General features: G+C 27.5%; 1 protein-coding gene across 1 annotated transcript in view; it reads right to left on the reverse strand.

Moving 5' to 3' along the window:
• Positions 1 to 17,087, reverse strand: part of LOC107448483 (agrin) — a 115,315-nt gene extending 98,228 nt beyond the window's left edge. Inside the window, exon 1 of the mRNA XM_087168484.1 lies at positions 15,727 to 17,087. Coding sequence (XP_087024610.1) covers positions 15,727 to 16,117 — 391 coding nt within the window. The 5' untranslated portion in view covers positions 16,118 to 17,087. The remainder of the gene's footprint in view (positions 1 to 15,726) is intronic.
• Positions 17,088 to 21,361: the final 4,274 nt, after the last annotated feature.

The following is a 21,361-nucleotide window of genomic DNA, read 5'->3' on the forward strand; positions in this document are numbered from 1 at the left end:
GCATTAATTTTCTGACAAAACAGAATGCAGCAAGCACAGGGGACTAAACACTGGGAGTTTCACATTCGCCTGACTACCCAATTGAAATATTTGCTCCTGTACCTCAGAATTCAATGCCAGGAAAGCTGGGATGGGGAAGGTAGGCCTTGACCCTCCATTGACTGTCGCTCCACTAAGTTCAAATTTTTTTTTTGTAGCAGAAAATCTAAATAATTGATAAAGAATTTTTTTAGCTAATTTGGCATTAATTGTTATAACTATTTCGTTTTCACCCGAGTTTTGAAGCGAAACGAGAAACTCTTGATTGATTTTTCCTTTGTATATTTTTCTCAATAATACTGGGAAATCTTCGTCACATTTTATATAATGAAATTAAAATTCTTAATTTCACACAATAATTTCGAATGGAATTAAGTTTTTTAATTCGACTTTTTTTCCGATTTTGTATTTTTATTGTATTCAATAATAATGCGGAGTCTTCTTTACATTTTATAGTGGAATTTAAAATTTTAATTCAAAAAATGACATGCTTAGTATTTCCGAGTATCATTGTTTTTAAATCCGTTGTATTAGTCTCAGCTACTTATGATTGTGAGAATTATGGAAATCTATCGAAATCTATTAATACTTTGTTGGGTTAATAACGATGTCGGTAATTGTTTAAAAAAGTGTTTTGAGCTCTAATGTAATAACTAAGTGATTTATGTAAAGGTTGTATGAAATATAAAACCTGAAATTTACCTGATTCAATGTTCTACATAAAATAAAAAATTCTGTTTTTGATTGGATTTCAATATAAATCATAAAAATGAAAATATAATTTATAAATGATGCTAATAGTTACTGAAAAAAAACATACCTTAAGTAGTGCCCATTAAATATTAAAGGCAAGAGTACTATGTTATGTAAAAATTCCCTATTTCATTTTATTAATTTTTTCTATTTTCTCCATTTTTCGGTTAAATATTTCATTATAAAATATAAAAATAATCGTACAATATATCGGAAATAATAATAGAAAAGAATCTAATATTAAAAATACGATTAACGTTCGAAAAATTTAGAGTCTGTAATTCACCGAATAATTTAATATATTCTAGCAATTTAACCGTAACTCAAATTTATTTTTGCAAGAATATGATTTGTTCTCTATTAAAAAAAGAAAATTTAATTTATTATCGAAAATTGCTTTTATAGTAAGATTTTGTTTGGAAGAGAGAAAAAAAACAATTTATTTAATTTAATTATGTTTAGTCTTGATTTTGAATTCAATTCGAGATTTTCCTTTTTTTTTAGAAAATCATTTTATAAAATTTTTCTAATTGCTATCTGAATAATGTTTTAATATTAATAATACTTTATGACTCGAATTATTTTTAAAAAAATAGAATAAGATTCGAAGGAAATTATTAAAAAGAATAGAGAAAAGTAAATTTTTTGTTCTACCTTTACGTCCATTTATAAACAAGAAACGCTTTAAATTAGTATGAACAATGCATAAAAATTTAATTTAATATTATCGCTTTAAAAAAAATTATAGTTATAAAATAGTAAAAAGTTAATTTAGAACTTTAAAAAGAAGTTTTTAATTTTTAGTTTTTCTAAAAAAAAATTCTAATAATTGATATGAGATGCAAAATTTTAAATGCATAGATTCGCTCATAAGTTCTGCAAGTGAAGAATTGATGGTGCATTAAAAAAAAAAATCTAATAATTTCGAGATATTTTTTTCTGATTTTTTTTTCTGTAATAGATATTATGATGAAAAATAAGAACTATACATTGCGATTTTATTTTTTATTGAATTAAATGTTAATGGAATTAATTATACTCAAATTTCTTATATAAAAAACGAAGAATGAATGATAAATTCTGTCGATATGCTTCAGTTTTTAGTAATAAATACAATCGAAATTTTTTAAACTGCGAAACGCGTATGCTGCAAATACTAATCATATTATTCCTTAAATTTATTTTTATCATTCATAATTACAACTTAATTTTTTTTTTACTCCAGAAATTTTTTAAGTTAAAGGGAAAACTTACTTGGATTATTAATGCAAAAGGTTGTTGTATAATTCTTATTGTATTTTTTAGAATCTTAGTTAAAAGTATGCACAACTTGATGGATTGCTATGTACATATGTACACATGATATGTGCAATCCATCAAGTAGTTTATTATCGAAATTATTTGAAAAACTGCTGAGCAAAACATGATGCTAATTTAATATTTTAAAGAAATTAACTCATTTTTAATAATCTTCTTTTAACGTTTCTACGTGTCTTCTAGCTATTAAATATATTTTGATGTTTTCAGTCCCACTTTCTTCAGTAGTTATTCCTAAAAATTAGGTGACGTTTATATACTAATGGTCTTTATTATGAGTTGCTTTGTATAACATAATTTGAATAGATACTAGATTTGAAATATCTTGTACTTTATGCATGTTTTTAATCACTCAACATTTAGTTTGTATTTGAAATGCTAACCTAAAAAGGGAAACTAGATTCGAAATAATAGTTGAGTTATCACAAATCTTGTAGTTTGGCGAGTCAGGTAGAGATACAATTGTTACCGATTGTATTTGAAATAATAAGTACTTTACTAAATAAGATGCTTCATTAAAAAAGGGTGCTAAAATTAGATTTGAATAGATACTGGATTTAAAATATGCTGTACTTAATCACTCAGTATTTAGTTTGTCGAGTCAGATGAGAAAATAATTATGACTAATAATGTTTAAATAAGATGAACTGGAGATTATTTAACTGAAAGTATTGAAATAAATACTGAAAAATAATAGTTTTTCCGTGTGCCTACAGGCCGGATAAAACCGTCACTGTAACAATCAATCTAACACTGGCGCCTGTTTTTCAAGGTTTGGGTTGAGCCCTGTCTTGACAGCCTACGTGAGACCGATAAAATGATACACTGGAAAGAAAAAAAAAGAAAAAAGGAAAACCATGGTATCTAATCCGAGCCTTACACGGCCCAATGATTGAATAGGTTTCTAACATTACAAGATAAGAAGACGAATTTTAGCTGTTCGATGAATCAAAGGAAATAAAACAAGTAAAAACTGTACACTTTGTTTTAAACTTACAAACAAATTCTGTTTAACAAAAGAGTAACATCTAATATAAAGACATTTCTTATTTAAAAATTTTGCTTTGTTTCAACGGAATTTCGCAGCCTTTGTTTTATTTAGATTGTTTTGTATAGTTCACATTTTTAAAATATTGTTTATATTTATTGGGATGATTGTATTTGTTAAAAAATTAATGAATATCGCTAAAGATATTTTCCGAATGAGATGTAGAAATTTCTCCGGATACTATAAAGTATGCAAGACTCATTTATTTATATGAGGCTCGAAATTAACTGTGGCTTATGGGTCCAGGATCGTTAAGTTTGTAACCGTTAGAAAATAATCCGTAAAATAATAATCACCGTAAAACAAAAATTATTTTTCAGTGACATGTTTTGCTGCCACAAAGTGTCACACTGCTCATCCATAATTCAGCAATCACAAAATAGTATCTCTCATCATCATAATTGTGGACATTTAAATTCATTTTACTAATTTTTGTTTTTACAAAGAAAAAAATCTATTAAAGACGAGTTAACGGACCAGTAGATATGTGTACGAACTGGTAATATGTTTTAATCACTGGTTCGAGATTTTAGGCACTGACTCGCGAACCAGTAACTAAATTTTCTTAATTTCTCCCCCTGATTATGTAGTATAAACAATAGATGACTTAGCAAGTAGTCAGTAGTCAAAGTTACAAATAAATTTTTAAATTAAGAAACTGCATTTGAAGTCTGAAATTGAAATCAGATCTATTTGTTAAAATATGGCAAAATTTTGTGCAATCGTATAAATTTAAATTGAAGTAAATAGGTTAAAATATTCACCACTGTTAAGATATTAAGCCATGAAATGTTAATGTAAAGTCCATTTTTTCAATGTCAAATCGATTTTTAAGATTTGGACCTTCGGAAATTTAAATGCAATAGGAAATTAGTTCACCAGTTTTACCACCCAGTCGGAACATCTGCTCTTGCATCCCAGAGTCCTAAGGTCAAGAAAACTGAGATGGGCACAGTATGTATTGGCTGTCGCGATGGACTGTCGCGCCACTGAGTTTAGTTATAGTTAGGAAGGGAAATTAATTAATTTTTTTCCGTTACGGAATAACCTCAATTTGATTTCAGATTTTTCTAGTGTTAGTGATTTCTCAAGACACGCCAGTTTTGTATGATGTTAGAGGCTCAGGTAAGAATTTTGACAAAAGTCATCAAATTACAATTATTTTTGTATAATAATCAAATCATCATATTATGACAATAAAGGTAACATTTATTAATTTTTTTTATTTCTTCTTATTTGTCATACACCTCTGAGGATGTAGTTATTTTGAATTTGCATATCTGCAAGTAAGAACTTTGCGACATTGTTATGCATCAATTTTTCCTCTAAAAAGGAACTTATGTTAATAACAAATAAATGATACCTAACTTACGGAACAATTATTTTCTCTCTTCCGTGCATTCTGTTTCAAAATTTAGCAGAAAGTAGCTGACATTTTCAAAACTTTCAAAACGTTGCCATCTACAGAGTTAGTTGTAGGACCAAAAGAACGTGGTCAAAATTGAATACTTTATTACTAAGTAATCTTTATTTGTAATTAAAAAATTCAATGCTTAACGTTCCTTACTTTTATTTTGCTAATTTCAGGTTAGAGTACAAATGCAATTTTGGAAGAATCATATTTCATTTGATACAAGGTTGCAAAAACAATTACGCAATGTTATAAAAATAAAAAAAAGTGGTAGAAATTTAACAAGCCTTCGTGTTTTTTAATAGCATTGAGCAAATAGTTTATCTTTCTATAATTTTGAAATTTCTGTCTTATGCTTCCATTTTGTACAGAAGACAATTTTTCTACAGTACAGAAATAATTAGAAAACTACGTTAAATGCCCAGATTTTTTCTCTCCTTAGAACAAACATATTGACCCATCAAAATACAAACTACAATATTTCAAACATCCAAAAAATGTAAGCTTAACACAAAAATAAAATAGCTTAAAGATATTAAAAAAAAACACGTGACGTCACTACTACCTTATTGGCAGAGACATTTTTAGTCAATTTAACAGTTAACCAGGCATTAATGAAACAAGTGAAGCACATGACATTATTCTTTCCTCTTCAGGAAGCAACATGTGGTAAATATGACATCTTCTGGATGTCGTAGATGGATTTTAGACGTAAATGTGCAAACAGATGTTGACAAGGAGACGGAAGGAGGAAGAGGACTGTTTATTAGAAGAAAAAAAGGGAGAAAAACGAAAGGAATCAAAGAAGAACACTGACACCATCGAATGAAGTCCGGGTCAGACCCAGTTGTAATCCAAGGTTAGGCGCTGAAGAAGCAGCAGCTAAACACCTCTCCTCGTCTCTTGCGTGATCTGTTTTCACTCCTCTTATATGACCCTCATTGTTGGGTTCATTACATACCTCTTATCTCCTTAAGAAATTTCACGACTAATTTTTTTTTCAACATTAAGATAAATATGAATTAATAATCCAAGCACATTGATAGTTCTAGAATTATTAAAAAATGTAAGGCATAATATTCGTTTAAATTGATATTTTTATTTCATTTTTTTATTATATTGCAGATAATATAATATTTTATGGGTTAAGTAAAATTATAAGTTATGAAATACACAAAGTGTAATTAAATGGCTTGGTCAACACAGTGATAACACATACTTTTCAACCAGGTTCAATTTCTAAATCAAGCTTGCTCATTAGCGTTGTTTCCAAATTGTTCAGTATGATTCAGGAATTTTCTATGGGTCTGTATCAATTAAGATAGCTTATGCATTACTTTAAATTTGCATAACTTTTTATAACCATCATTGAAGAGTATAACTATAGGTTCAACTTCGTAGCCTTGTGATTTTAAACCAGATCCAGAACCCAAGAGAACTCCTGGATCAAGTATTGGGAGAAATTTGCCCTTGGAGAGGACTTTCTGATTGAAAAACCCCGCATTTGCATTAATTGGAGAAGAAAACCCCAAAAACCACTCACGGGTAGCCTGACAGCAAGGGTGCTCTAACCGGTGATCCGACAACAACTGAGGACATTTTACGTCAATGTGAGCTGTGGTCGATGCGAGCCAGTTGCAGAATTCGTAACGACTAGCCATCGTTGGGATATAAACTCTGGATCCATACCCTGCTCCACCATGGCTCTACTCTAAACAAGAAAAAAAAAACACTATACGGAATTAAGGAAAAGTGAGGTGCAGTGAAGGTATAACATCAGGGGTATAACAGGAAGTATAACATCGATTGACTAAGTAGTGCCAAAACAATTTTTTCGAATAATTGTAATTAACACCAAGAAATTTTCTTATTAACCTACTTACTTAAAGGATACTTTTTTAATCAGATTTTTATTTATATTTGCTTTATGGTGTTGATGAATTTGGCATGTAAAGCTTCATCCATATAAACAGTCTCAAACAATTTTAATACAATTTTCTGAATCGGATGATAATCATATAATATTAAAATGAATTTAAATTAGCTGTTTAATGTTTGATAAATTAGATGAGGCAATATAAGCTATTGTAAATCAATAATAAGTAACCTATGTCATAAAATATTAATTAAAATGTTTCACAATTTAAAAAGTTTTTGCTAAAATTTTCATTATAAAATATTAGATAAATTTAAATTGTTTACTTATAATTATAAGTGCTTAAAAGAGTAAATTGTTCATCACTGTTAATTATAGAGAATATAAATTGTGTCGTAAAAACCTCATTGTTTAGAAAAAATAATATAAAAATTTTCGTCGTAGTATAATACTCTTTACCAATTATTAAATATTTACTAAAAAGACAATGTCACTAGAAGATACTTAATTGCAATATATAACAACGACATTATTATATTAAAAAAAAATAGTTTTAGCTAGGATTTAATATAAATTTAAAATTCAAATATTGTTATCATTCTACGTAATTGCTAAATTTAAATATCGTAAATAACAGTCAAAATGTTGTAGGGAACAAATATAATACATATATTAATTTCAAAAGAAGAGTAAATTAATTTATTTAAAATAAAATTTGAGTCTTTTAGAATAATTTTTTATTAAAAAATTATTTGTCTAGATAATGTTGAATCGGTATGAAATGCACAAAATGGTATAAACATCTGGAGCTACAGTTAAAAACTTTGCTGATATTAAATAGTATTCTTATATTATAATAAAATAGCATATTATCTCTTATAACAATTAAATGACTAATTCCCTTTATTTGCAATTTTTCTTTACATTGTGTGTTATCTTAAGCCTGATCAAAATAAAGTAGTGGGTATTCAATTATATTTTAGAATAAAAACAATTACAATTTGTTAAACAATTGGTAGAGTTTTCAACAAATTTTTATAGAATTTTTAACAATGTTAGCCCGATTATTTAGAGCAGCTGTTCCCAATTTTTGTTTCGTTTATGGAAATCCTTTAATTATCAGTCTTCTTCCAGTTGAGCTCTGACTTTGTAAATTAAGTATATATGTAGACAATTGTAAAACGCATTAACCAATAAAAACCTTCTTTGCTTTTAAAATATTTAAGAAGTGATATGAAATTCATTCTTCGTTTGACTGTTAAGAATCTGAAATTATGTTTCATGTCCAACATTTGAATTCTTAGTCTTGAAGCTGAATGTAAGGGGATATAACAGGGGTGGCGAACCTTTATGCACCAACGTGCCATTTTTTCCAAAAATGTTTAATGAGGTTATAGAAGTGCCGTCAAATAATTTTGACTTAGTGATTTTTGGGAAAATAATGATACAAAATAGTATCAACTCTTTATTTACAATGAAAAAAAAAAACATTTTGCAGTGTCTCAGTTATACGCGCAATTGAGCTTAAAGTGACTTTCGTTGTTGCAGATAAGATGACAAATAACTTATATTAGGTGGTAAGATGTCAGTTTAAGCAGGACTGTTATTATTATTATTTTTTTTTGCTAGTCATATATTGTTAGCTTGTTTTTTATGGTTATTAATTGTTTTTCGGCATTAATTGTTAATTTTTTCGTCAATAATTGCCTATTTTTTTGTTCTTTGTGAATTTTAATTTAATTGCTAATATGCTTCATAGTGAACTTGGTGATCGGAGGCGTGCCCAAAATATTGTGTCACGTGCCATAAATGGCACGCGTGCCATTGGTTCGCCATCCCTGGGATATAACATTGAGTATGTCAGCCATCATCTATCAAAAGGTACCTCAAGATAGAATAAAGTTAACATGTCTTATATACTAGTGAGTTGGTATTTAATCTTTATTGTGGTAGATACGCCACAAATGTATATATCAGGGGTGGCCAAGCTCCTTAATAGTCGTGCCAATTTTCAAAATTAGAAATTTTTCGCGAGCCGCAATTAAATACGTATTTAAAAGGTATGCAAAAAAGGTATTGAAATTTTTTTAATGAAATTATATTTATTGAAAACAAATAAATAAAAGTACAAAATATGTGTATTGAATTTAAATATTAAAAAATGAACACATTTATTTTACTTCACTTGATAATTCTTTAAAATTTTGTGAATAATTGGTGTCAGCACTTCTCAGTAAGTCTTTGAGATGCTGGTTAGTTAATACTGATCGGTGTTTGGATTTCACGAATTTCAAAGTGGAATACAATGATTCACATAAGTACGTTGTTCCGAATATTGAAATAATTCGACAAGCAACCTTTTTAAATTCAGGATACTTCGATTCTGGTACAAATTTCCAATATTCGAAACATACGGAGCGATAATAATTTTTTGAAATATAATGGCACAAAAATGAAAGGGGAACTCGGGTACATTTATCGAGAGCCACAAATAATCCTTTAAAGAGCCGCATGTGGCTCGCGAGCAGCAGGTTGGCCACCCCTGGTATATATTGAAGCTCAGTCTTGAAACTGAAAATTAATTTGTTTTTGGCGCAAATGTATTAGGTAAGAATTAATAAAATAAGTAGAAATGAAAACAAAAAACAAATGTTATTAATGCTGAAAATGGTAATCAGGGAAATATATTTTCTTACTAACGAATTTAATTATTTTCCTTATGATTTGAAAAGGTGACTAGGAAATGCTCATGTAATATCTTATAAATGCGCAACCTTTCCATAATGTATTCTATATACAGTATACTCTCGATACCTCAAAGTTGAAGGGATGCTAAAAAAATTCGAAGAAATCGAGTTTTCGAGATAGCAAGTTCAGAACTAAATATATTCTAAAAAGTAGAAAAACATTACTCTAAAAAGTAGAGAGTCATGAAACATAAGAATAACTACTACTATTAAATATGTATGTAATGATAATTGACTTTGACAACAATTATAACTTTATTTTTTATATTTATTATAACAATTATAACTTTATTTTTAAGCTTAACACCATTATGCATTAAATCGAAAAGAATTGGTTTACAATAAACTTACATTGTGGTTTTTCTTATAAAATTCATTTTATATTTCGAAAAAATTCGACATAACAAGGTTTTGAGGAGAAACTCTTCAATATGGGAATTCAAATTAATATTAAGTAAATATATAATGCGAAGGGGAAAATATTTTTTGACATAATAAGGTTTTCGAAATATGGAAGTTCGAGAGTGTACTGTGTATTACAAAAAAAAATTATATTTTTAAAACAAATATTGCTATTTTTTTTTCATTGTCGTTTCACTTTAAAAATAATTGCATAAAGACAAGCGAAATATTACCTTAATATTGGGTTCTTAACTGGATCTAAATAAAATTACAAGTTTAAAAATGTTAATATAAAATCCTAACTTTCGAATTTCCCATCTTCCTTTGGGTTTCAAAGAATATCAACCGCTGATTGAGAGGGTCTTTTACTAACCTCAATTAATTCTCTGTTAGTAACTTCGTATGTGTGTGAGCAAATTGTCTTTTTCACTTTAAGACATTGTAGAACAATATCCATTTACAAACACGAAAAGTGTTGATAGGTTTAATGTTAAACAATAAACAAAAGAAGATGCTATAAAGATTCTAGTATGCATAATTCTAATTAGAATATAGTCGCACTTATGTGAAGCCATACAGATTAGTTTGAAGGAACAAAATAAATCTATTGTAAAGTGAAACAATGGGTTTTGTACTTTTAAGCTGCATAATCATTTATTTAAATCATTGATATGGCCTTGAGCTTTAAAAGGCAATGATTTACGATTGCTCTTAACCAGTAGTTGGAAAAACATTATTTGTTACAAATGTTATTAACTATGGCTAAAACTACTTTTTTTTTTAAACGTAGTAACGACAAACTACTTTGGAATTTTAGTTACTACTTCACTACCTTAAGGAGACAAACTTTGTTAGAGAACTTAGTTCTAAGTTAAAAATTGTTTTGAATAAGAAATTGGCTTATATTAAACATAAGAAAATACTTATTCATGTTTACATGAACCAGTTTGTTATTCCGAAGCATTTTTGCTGTTCGTTTAACCTTTTTATGCTTTTTAAACAGAGAATATTTAATTTAAGAAATGCGAAATTATCAAACATTTGATATTTTTTAAGTTCCGTAATACTCTTTTATTTCCTCTGAGAAATTAAGTCTCCTTTGATTTTTATCAAACAATTTCGTATAAATTTAAAGCATATATTTTTACGCTATCAAAGTAACTTAGTTGATCATAATTAAACATACTATATTTAAAAAAAAACTCTGTTGAACAGTTAAAAATGTATTAACAAGAATTAAAATTTTCAACAATTGCCAAATCGGTTTTCAATAGTTTAAACAAAAATAAAAGCGAAATTGAAAAAAAAAAATTAAAAGCCGCTAATATATTGCATTAAATTACCCTTCCAAAGAACGTAATTTTATTGGTTTCCATGTTTTACTCGTAAAACATGAGTTAAGTTCTGAAATAATTCAGATGTCATTTCTCCCAATATAGTAAATCAAAGCCTTTATTGCTCCTATGTTTGAAAAGTGCAGTACTGATGTAATTTTTGTCACTTTTACCATTTATAGACTATCTAAAAATTTATAACAAAAATCTATTAAAACAATAAATTAAAAAAATACCTACCTTAATTTTTCTAAATAGATCGGCAAAATTGCTGTTAAGATTTTTTTACGAAAGTGAGTCATAGTTTTTGGATACACAAAAAAGAAACCCATTATCGAAGACATAAGAACAAAAATCACCGAGGAAACAAAAAAAATTAAGTTTTAGATATTCTAAAAATCAAACTTCAAGGAAAAAAACCAAAAATTAAAGTTATAATTTTGGGTTTCAAAAACATTTTTCCTCAAAAATTTGTAGAGAAACAAAAAGATCTTGAAAAAAAAATCAAAAATTTTAACTTTAAATCTTCATGTAGAAATAGGGAGGTATGAAATGATTTTTCGTTTCCGGCTACAGGAATTTATTATCAAAACTTTGTTAAGAGCAAAAAGAAGTCAGGGAAACAAAAATTAAAATTTTAACCTACTTAAACGCTTATATGGTGAAATAAGAATTTCTTAGTTTACAAAAAATCTATCATCAAAAAATTAAGAATAAAATACTTAGAGAAAACATAACCTAAAACTCTACATGTCTTAAAAATGACTTGTAAGATTTAAAAAAAGAGAGAAAAAAACGGTTCATAGTTTTAAGCTACAGAAAATATTTAACCAAACTCTTAAGAGTTTATAACTAATTGAGTAAGTGACTATCAAAAATCAAACTAAAAACCCCTCATGGCAGCGAAAACGATTTATATTATGAATTCATAAACAATCTATCAATCAAAATTTATATATATAAAAAATAAAAATTCGAGGAAACGGAAATCAAAAGCGCAAACTGATCTCTACGATAAAATGACCTCCAAGCGAAAAATGATTCATAGTTTCAGGTTTCCAAAGATATTCTTCTTTCTGTATATCAATACTAAAATATCTACGTTAATAATACTTTAAAAATGTGTCAAAATTAGCACTCCATGGAACATTTTTAACCATCATACCGCTTAGTTTTTACACGGAACGTACAATAATGCAATATATCACCCAATTTCCTTGAAGTCACGGAGTACACAGAGACGTGACGCTCTGCTATTTAACATACCACGATTTTTTATAGTAATTTACAAGTAAAACTTCTTCCCACTCTCTTCTTTGTTCTGTTGTTTGCACGCGCAGAACACGAGCGTCTCCAACAACTCATAATTAAGTTGTTAAGATGCAAATGGACCCTCTATATTTCCCAGAACAGGGCGGTAACAAGATTCCATTATCAGGGCACACACACCTAAAAAATTGGTACCTTTTTTTAGGTTTGACAAGATAATCACGTATTTATGTGGCTATTATAATTAGATCGAATGCCACCATTCAACCTTGCTTATTTTCAGATCTTAAACACATATTTTTAAACAAATGGTTCTATGGGGTTGGTGTGAAAACTTACAAATTTCATGCTTGGGGTATGTTGCGTTTTCATATACCTTTTAAAAATCTCTTCGTACTCTAAATATTTTTTTGCTTTTTCTGGTAATGACAAATATTTACCATAAAGATTTTTATTTTATAACCGTCGTTGAACAGCCGACACAATTTTGGGTTTACCACAACTAAAGTTCAACTCCGCAGCCTTGTCATTTTTTGAACCCAATCTTGAAGACAAGGGAACTCCTGGATCAAGCATTTAAGAGAAATTTGTCTTCGTGGAGGACTTTTTTGATGGAACTAACCCGTATTTGCGTTACATGGAGAGGAAGATCACAAGAACCTCCAACAGTTAGCCTAACGGCAAGGGGACTCTAACCCATGATCCGTCTACCACTGAGTATATTTCCCTTAAGCACTGGGGTCGGTGCGAGCCGGATGCGGAATTTATATCGATCATCAAATTGCTGGGATTCGAACCTGGTTCACCTCGTTAGAAGGCGAACGGTTTATCTTCTGAGCCATCACGGCTCAATATCTAACGTTGGAAAAATCGTTAATTTACAGTAAATGAACATTACAATTATTTATATCATATATATTTTCAGTCTAAAACATGTAAAAATTAGGCATTCTTTTTTAGTTTTCGGGAAAAATCAAGTATTATATGGCTGTTATAATTATATCAATCCTTGCGTATTTTCACATCCCAAACACAGGTTTTTAAACAAAAGATTAGATGCGGTTGGTGGGAAAAATTACACCATGCGTGGAGAAAATAGCGTTGTAAATATTTTTAAAAATTTCTTGGTTTTATATTTTTTGAATTTTGGGATTATAACATCCGATATTTAAAATATAATATTTTGAATCTAATATTTGAGATATAATATTTACAATATCTACATATAATAATATTGAAAAAGCTTTAAGTTACAGTTAATATAGATTACAATTATTTTAAAATATTACTATCAGGGAAACAAACATAAAAGCTCTTAATTTTTTTTTTTTAGTTTGAGATGCTAATCACACATTATAGTGCCTGTTATAATTATTAGAACTTTCTCTGCTATTCATTTTTGCTTATTTTCACATATTAAATACACGCATATATACATAAACAAATGATAATGTAAGGTTTGTGTAAAAATTGCTTATTTTATAGGTGGAATATTTTACGCTCTTAGAACTGACTTAAAAATTTATTTTTGATTTGCTTGATTATGCCATCTAATATTTACTATACTTAGCTTTTAAAAATCGTTAAATTACAGCTATTGTAGAATATTACTATCAGGGTAGCACACGCCAGAAACAGTCACATTTTTTCCCTTCGATTTGACAGGATTATCACGCATTTTGTGGCTATTGCAATTAGATCAAAAGCCACCATTCATTATAGCTGATGTTCTATAAACACACAATTTTAAGCAAATGATTCCATGCGATTGGTGTGAAAAATTACAAATTTTGCTACTTAGATTTCGTTTTTGGAATAGCTTTAGATTTACTTTTAATACGTCTTTAATTTACGTGAATTTAACATTTAATATTTGCATTATCTAACATTTCATTAACATTACGCTTAAATATTAGGTGGACCGGAAAGTAATGTCGTTTAGGTGCATTTGATATTTGTGATCAAGATTTTATTTTTCAATCAATAATGTATTCACCCTTGTTAGCAACAACCTTTCAATGCCGAATCGAAAATGAATCGAAATGGATGGACAAAAATGAATATGTTTTAAGACAAACGAATATTTAATGCGACGAAACGGCATTACTTTCCGGTCCTCCTAATATATAGTGCGTCTTATAATTTGTCCAGGGACTGTTCTGTAAAGTTCTAGGCAATGTTTGAGAAGAATTGTTTGAGAGCGCAACCGAAGCATTGTTTGGAGTGGAGACCTGTTGATTAGACCTGTTGATCTGCTCTCCTATCTAAACTTGTGGTTGTGTAGCAATCTCTTGAGCCGATTTCGTTTCCGGATCAAAATTAAAGATAAATTCCTGATGACCGCCGTTAGTCATAACTCAATACGACGCGTTTACAACAAAATGAAAACGAATCACAATCTTTCAAAGAATTTTAAGTTGTTCTTCTAATGTGTAACAATAAATTATGAATCAAATGAACTGCTTTTCAAACAGAGAAGTGGGATTAAGGTTTTAACATAACTAGGTTTCATTTCAGACAAGCTAAATGCGCGTTCTTCGTAAGGGATGGAAAAAAAAGTAACCAATCAATAGATATGAGCTAGTCTACGCTACGAAATGATGCACAAAACTGAAAGACATGTACCGTCCTACTCAAGCTAAAATAATTTCACTTTTTTATTAATTATTGCTCTACCCGGTGGCTTTATGCTATCAGATTAAGTAAACCATTTTTTTAGAAGTTCATCCTTTCAAGATAAAGATAATTATATAATTATATTCAACTTAAAAAAGCTTATATTCAGCTTATATAAGTTAATAGAAACACGCTTGAAAATCGTAAAACCAATAAAAGAAGCACGTGGTTTTATACATCTTTTAACATATGAACTCGATACCAAAAAAATTTGTAATGAAAATAAAACTCATTAGGTAAAAAATGCAAAACAAAAAATTGCAAAATAAAACAATCAAGTAAAAGTAGAAAATAAAAATTCAAGAAAGTACAGAATAAGACTCAAAATGTAATATATAAAGTAAATAGCAAATTAATTCACTCTCATTTACAGGAATATTTCAAAAATGATTTAAAATATTTTTGTAACAAGCTTGCCAGGTTTATTTGCGTCATAATTTAAATAATCTATTTATAGTCATTAACAGACATAATAAATCATTTAAAGTTATAAATGGATTTCATTATTAATTATTTTGCTATATAAATAGCTGTTTTCTATTGAGTAGTTAGAGTTTGCTATTTACAAATTTTTTCTTAAAAGAACTATAAAAATTTTTACTAACTATAATATGTGAAAAAACATCCGTTTCTGCAACACCCGTTCTTTATAAATAGGTTTCATTATCAATTATTTTGCTATAGAAACAGTTTTCTGTTTAATAGTTAATGGCTATTTACAAATTTTTAAAAAAACTATGAAATAAGAAAAACTATAAGAAGTTTTACAAGCTATAACATGTGAAAAAACATCCGTTTCTGTAATATAAATAAAATATAATAAAATAAGATAGACATAATAATAAATCTCTCACCACTAGCAGCTGATGCAGCCTTTTCTAAATTATAGACCGTAACCCTTACTACACTGGAATTCAATCTCAAATGTCCATTGTCCATTTGATTAACAAGAAATATTCTTGTGTCCCTCTCTCGGACATCACTGTGACAGATATTAGGATCACCAAATCCTTCAACTATTACAGTATTATCTGCTAATGTCTGATCGCCTTTTACAACTCTTTTCACTTTGATCACTCCTTTGTAAACGGCAGCTCTCGATTTATACAGCCTTTCAACAGTTCCTGTAAAGATTATTCTTGCTGTTTGGCCCATCTTCTCTCTGCAGTTTTGAGAGCGACGTCTTCGACCCTCTGTGCACATCAGTAATAAGCAGAATATCGATACAGTTAGGAAAAATCTCATGATGAAATCAAAAGTTATTCAGGTTTTATGGCTAAATACCACGAAATAAAACTGCAAATCAATTGACAAAATTCAACGTCATCAAATTGATAATCAATTATATACAAGTGCAATAAAATATATCATTTGAATAGATTCAACGAAATAAAATTAAAAATCAATTGGATAATATATTAACGGAAGACACTAAACATAAAGCAATCTGTGACTTCAATAGTACCCATGTTCATTTTCATGTTTTGATCGATTGAATAGGATGCAATTTTTGTTCTCATTTTTTAAAACCATTTAGTAAATTAAACGTAATACAGCTTCCATCTATAGATCAATCAATTTCAATCGCACACTTCATCTGTAAATCAATAAAAAAATTCAACTTGATAAATTTCCAGGTTTCATGGGTAAATCAATTGATACTTTTAATATGGTATGTTTGCAACTATCATCTGTGACTCAACTAGTAAATTCAACGTGATACATTTTCCTCTTTCATATTTAGCAAATAAAATAAGATTCTTACTTCTAAGCACCATGATACCTTATTTCAGACCTTCCTCTATCTCACACCAACGAAAAAAATGTTGCAAAATTCGCAAACAAAATTCGAGGAATTCGAACACGATACGGCAATTAATAAAAATTTACACCATCTGGCTGATAAGAAACTTTAAATTAAAAGTCCATATAAACATAAAATGAGTAGATTTGACACTGATTGGCAACTTTGTCGATGAGAAATTAATATTCCGAAGAGTGGGTGTCAATGCGAATATTGGTACAAGCTTGACACCGTGTCAAATAACCAGATGGTTTGTTTTCAAAGACATCATTCTGAAAAACACACGGCACTCGATGATCTCTTACAACTTTTGATTCCGGCCGCCTACGACCTTGGCTTAGAGCGGCCCTCAGATTGGCCAAAATTTGGGACACACCTCCTTTAGTTCGTTCTTCAAAGCGGGCTTAAAATGAAATCTTTGGATTAGGATCCATTAATAATAATCTCACAAAAAAATAGTTTTTATTTTGTTTATTTTTACCTGTTAATGGCTCTTACTGAAAAGGCTCTGCTAATATATCTTAATCAACTTCGTTTTTAGATAATATTATGTTCTTATTTCATTTAATTATTTTTTTTATAAATAATAAATTACTTATAATTAAAAACATTTTGTGAAGCTTTAAGTAAAGACTCATACATCATTTTTACTGTTAGAGTTTTCTATAAAATTTTTTTCCACTAACGTTTCTTTGTCAAGTTCGCTCAAAGTTCATTCGATATTATTTCATTTAATTATTTCTTATTAATACTGAATTACTGATAAATAAATGTATTTTTAGGAACATAAAGAATTAATTCAATTTTTCTGGGATTTAAGGTTATGGTTCGTACTTAATTTTTTCTATACATGATATTTTTTTGAATTTCCTATTTTCAAACTCCCAATATATATTATTTTGAAAGTGATTTCAATTAATCTCACAGAAAAATTAATTTTTCCTTAATTACTTTTAACTGTTAGTGATTCTTATTATAAAAGCTCTAAAAATAAATCTTATTCATCCCCCCCTCGTAAATTCGTTGAAATATAAATTTAAAACAATTTCTGCTGTTCTAAGTAAAAATTGATGCAAATCTCTTAACATTTTTACCTATATTATTTTAATTATTGATATAAATTGATATTGTTTCTACACTATTCAGCAAAACTTTTGAAAAAATAGAACTTTTTATTTATGCTTAGAAATATGAATTCAACTGTTTTTCAATTGCGTACCTCAAACAATGCTTACTTAAGCAATGTAACTTTTAACATTTGGTAATGATTTATTCTTAATACTTTATTATTACTTAGGTTAATGTGGTGTTATGTTTCAAATTGGTTATTAACTTTCTTAAGTATTTTATCTAAAAAAATATTTTAAAGAATTTAGATAATGAACAAAATCTCATGAATATTTTCCTTTCTAATTGTTACAAACCACAACTGAGTTCAAATTTACAACAAAATGAAATATTCATTGCATTATACATAATTAGAATTACTTTTTTGAATTTAAAACCTGTTTTGTTTGAAACTTTAAATTTATTTAAGTTTATTTCACATTGTGTTATTATTAAAAATAAGTTGTATTACAACAAATTTTATTTACGTTTTCGACCCAAGAAATCTTTTATTTGTGAAATTTCATTCAATAAATTCATCGATAAAATAATGTTTAATGCTTGTAGCTATAAAAAGTTAAAATAAATTTACTAAAATATAAAAATAGTTCGTCATTAAATATTTTAATTGCAATTTAAGGAACTTTCAATTGAAATTTTAAAAAACTTTCCTAAAATTAAACGTTTTTATTTTTTCGTTACAAGCCTATTCAAAATATGAATAGATTAAAAGTTTGTGAAACTTTGCTCTTTCTTTTAATATATTAAACAAAACATGTTATGTTGATTGCATAAAACAAATATCAGCATAATATCAAATTAATTCAAAAATGCAATAAAATTAGCCAAGTTTCTTTCAACGAATGTGTTTACATCAGTTTCTGCGCCTATTGTTTTATTAGAGATTCTTTTTGCTAAAAAGCATTTTTGCTCTCAAGCAATAAATTTCAGACGAAAAAATAATCAGAATCATATGAAATCAAATTACTTAATATAAAAGATTATTTCATGCCAGAGTGAAATTGTTTCTTAAATTAGAGATGGTTCATAATTCAAATTAAATAATTTCAGGACAGGAAAAATATAACATAATAAAAAATTCTCAGAATAACGTTATTTTTAAGAATATAATAAATTTCCGACTTAAAGAGACAATAAATTTCTAATTTCACATTTAAATAAATTTTTTAATGTGGCAATTGTTTAATGTAATAAATAAAAATTAAAAAAAGTTAACTTGACTACTTATTTTTAAAAATATGATAATTTTATCTTAAGTTTCTTATTTGCAATAAAAACTGTCATTTCAAGAAAGAAAAAAAAAAAAATCGCTTTTTTTCTACTCAAGTTTGTTTTGACTTTTCTACTTGAGTAATATCTAATAGAGTTTGAAATAGTCTTAGTTTGCATTTCTGATTTATTTGCTTAAAATTAAGTTCAAAAAATGCATATAATTTTTTTTAAAAATCAAAAATGGTCTATGAAATAACACCTCTCTTAGAATATATCTTCAGTTATTTTGGCTAATTTTTTTGGAAACACTCGCTACTCACATTAACTATACTTCTGGTTCTACTTTTCTGTTTAAAATATGCAATATTCGTATAGAATATAAAAATATTTTTTCAGAGAAAAGGATTAAATATTATTCCGAAGAAAGCTTTGAAAAAATACATTTTAAGCAACCCTCGTTCCTAAAATGTTACACTTTGTTAATTTACAACAAAAAACCATTTTATTGAAAAAGGGTAAATTTCGTATTTCTTTTTTTTTTTTCATCTTATGGTGTGCTTTTACAGATTTTTCTTTAAATTAAGTTTTTGTGTTACATTCGAAAAAGTTTTTTTTTTAAATTTTCGTTTTTTTACGCGATCATCTATTTCTTATAACGAGATTATAGGATTTTACTTTTAATTCAAATTTTTAAAGTGTTGATAATCTTATGTTTTAACATACAAAGCTTTAAGAAAATACAAAATAATTTTTTTTTTGGAATTTATGTACTTCTAACGTGGAGAATTTATATAAAGTGAAAAAAAAAATTGTCTCTTGTATTATTTCAGTGAACCAATCCGAAATTCTACAAAAATATGCCCTATTTTTTAAAACAATGTATATCAATATTTGTTTTTCCTTTTTTTTGAAACTAAATATTAGTTATCTGAATTAATATTATCCAGATATAAAGTTTATTTTTACTTTGAATAAGGTGATCTGATTATTAACACTTTTCGAAAAATTGGTAAATATTTCGAAAATAACTTTAACATTTTTCGCTTTTTTCTTTATTCAATAATAAATTATACTTGATTAAAAAATTATTCTTTTTAATAATTACAGAAATTATATTTGTCACATGGTAGAAAAATCGTTCCACCCTCTAATCCGTAGTAAATATTTGATTTATTATAAAATTTGGATGAAACTGTGAAATTCTGCTGAAAAAAATAAGACAATAAATATTCTATCTTAAACTGAGTATTCAAAAATTTTTTTTTGATGAAACAAAAAGGTGAAGTTAGTAAAGAATGTGGGAAGTTTTGAATTTGAAATTCCATTAATGAGGTGCCAACTGTTTATTATTTTTAGCAAAATTACAGTGCTAATTTAAATATCGAAATTAAACATCGAAATTGTTCCTAAAAACATTTTTTCTCTAATAGAATGAATGCACTGGATAGAACATATTCCTTCAGCTGAATCTCATTAAAATTTCTTAAAATTATGGAATCCAAAAAAGACAATTTTAAACTCGGTGTTAAAAGAAATTCGTTCATAAAATTAAACTTTGCATGAAGTAGGTCGACTTCGTTGGAAACCAGAGTATTTCTTTTTAAAAATTAACCAAAAATAAAAGAGTGCATATGGCCCTGAATTTCACTCGCAAGAAATAATTTCGTTAAAAAACGCTAATTTCCTTTGATAGGGGTTGTGTTTATATTCTATCCATTTGTGCTTCAAATTAAATAATTATGCATAATAATAATGCATAATTATGTTACGGGTAGAATTGGCAACCAATGCATACTTGCTTTTTCTTCGTGCATTTTATTATTTTTTAAATCTTTACTCTTTGTATTTTAAATTAAATAAAATCATCTGATGCAGAAAAGAAAAGTTTTGACAAATATATTGGCTTAAATATTGGCTCAAAATTTAACCAGGGAGGAAAATAAATTTAAAAAAAATATGTGATGAATCATTTTTTTGGCATATCGTAATACCTATGCATCTAATTTTCGTATTTGTAATAAAAAATAAAAATTTTATATCAGTTTTTAAACTAAGTTACTTTAAATTATTAAACTATTTTATAAAATAAAAAAGGTTTTTCATTAAAATATGCTACTAGAATAAGACAAAAAATAAAGTAATAGGTTTCCAAATATTACTATTAACCAACATTTTTCAAAAAAATTGTAAATTAACTTTCGCAGTTAGAATAAAAATCAGATTAAAATAATATCTTGAAATTAATACACTTTATTTTTAACAAAGTTAAATCATTTAAATGCATCGCTGAAAGGAGCAAATTAAAAAATCTTAAACCTTATCTTTATATCCTTACGCTTATTTAT

The sequence above is a fragment of the Parasteatoda tepidariorum genome, chromosome 7, assembly GCF_982258835.1.
Source record: "Parasteatoda tepidariorum strain Cologne lab strain chromosome 7, Ptep-v5.0, whole genome shotgun sequence".
Classification (NCBI taxonomy): Eukaryota; Metazoa; Arthropoda; class Arachnida; order Araneae; family Theridiidae; genus Parasteatoda; species Parasteatoda tepidariorum.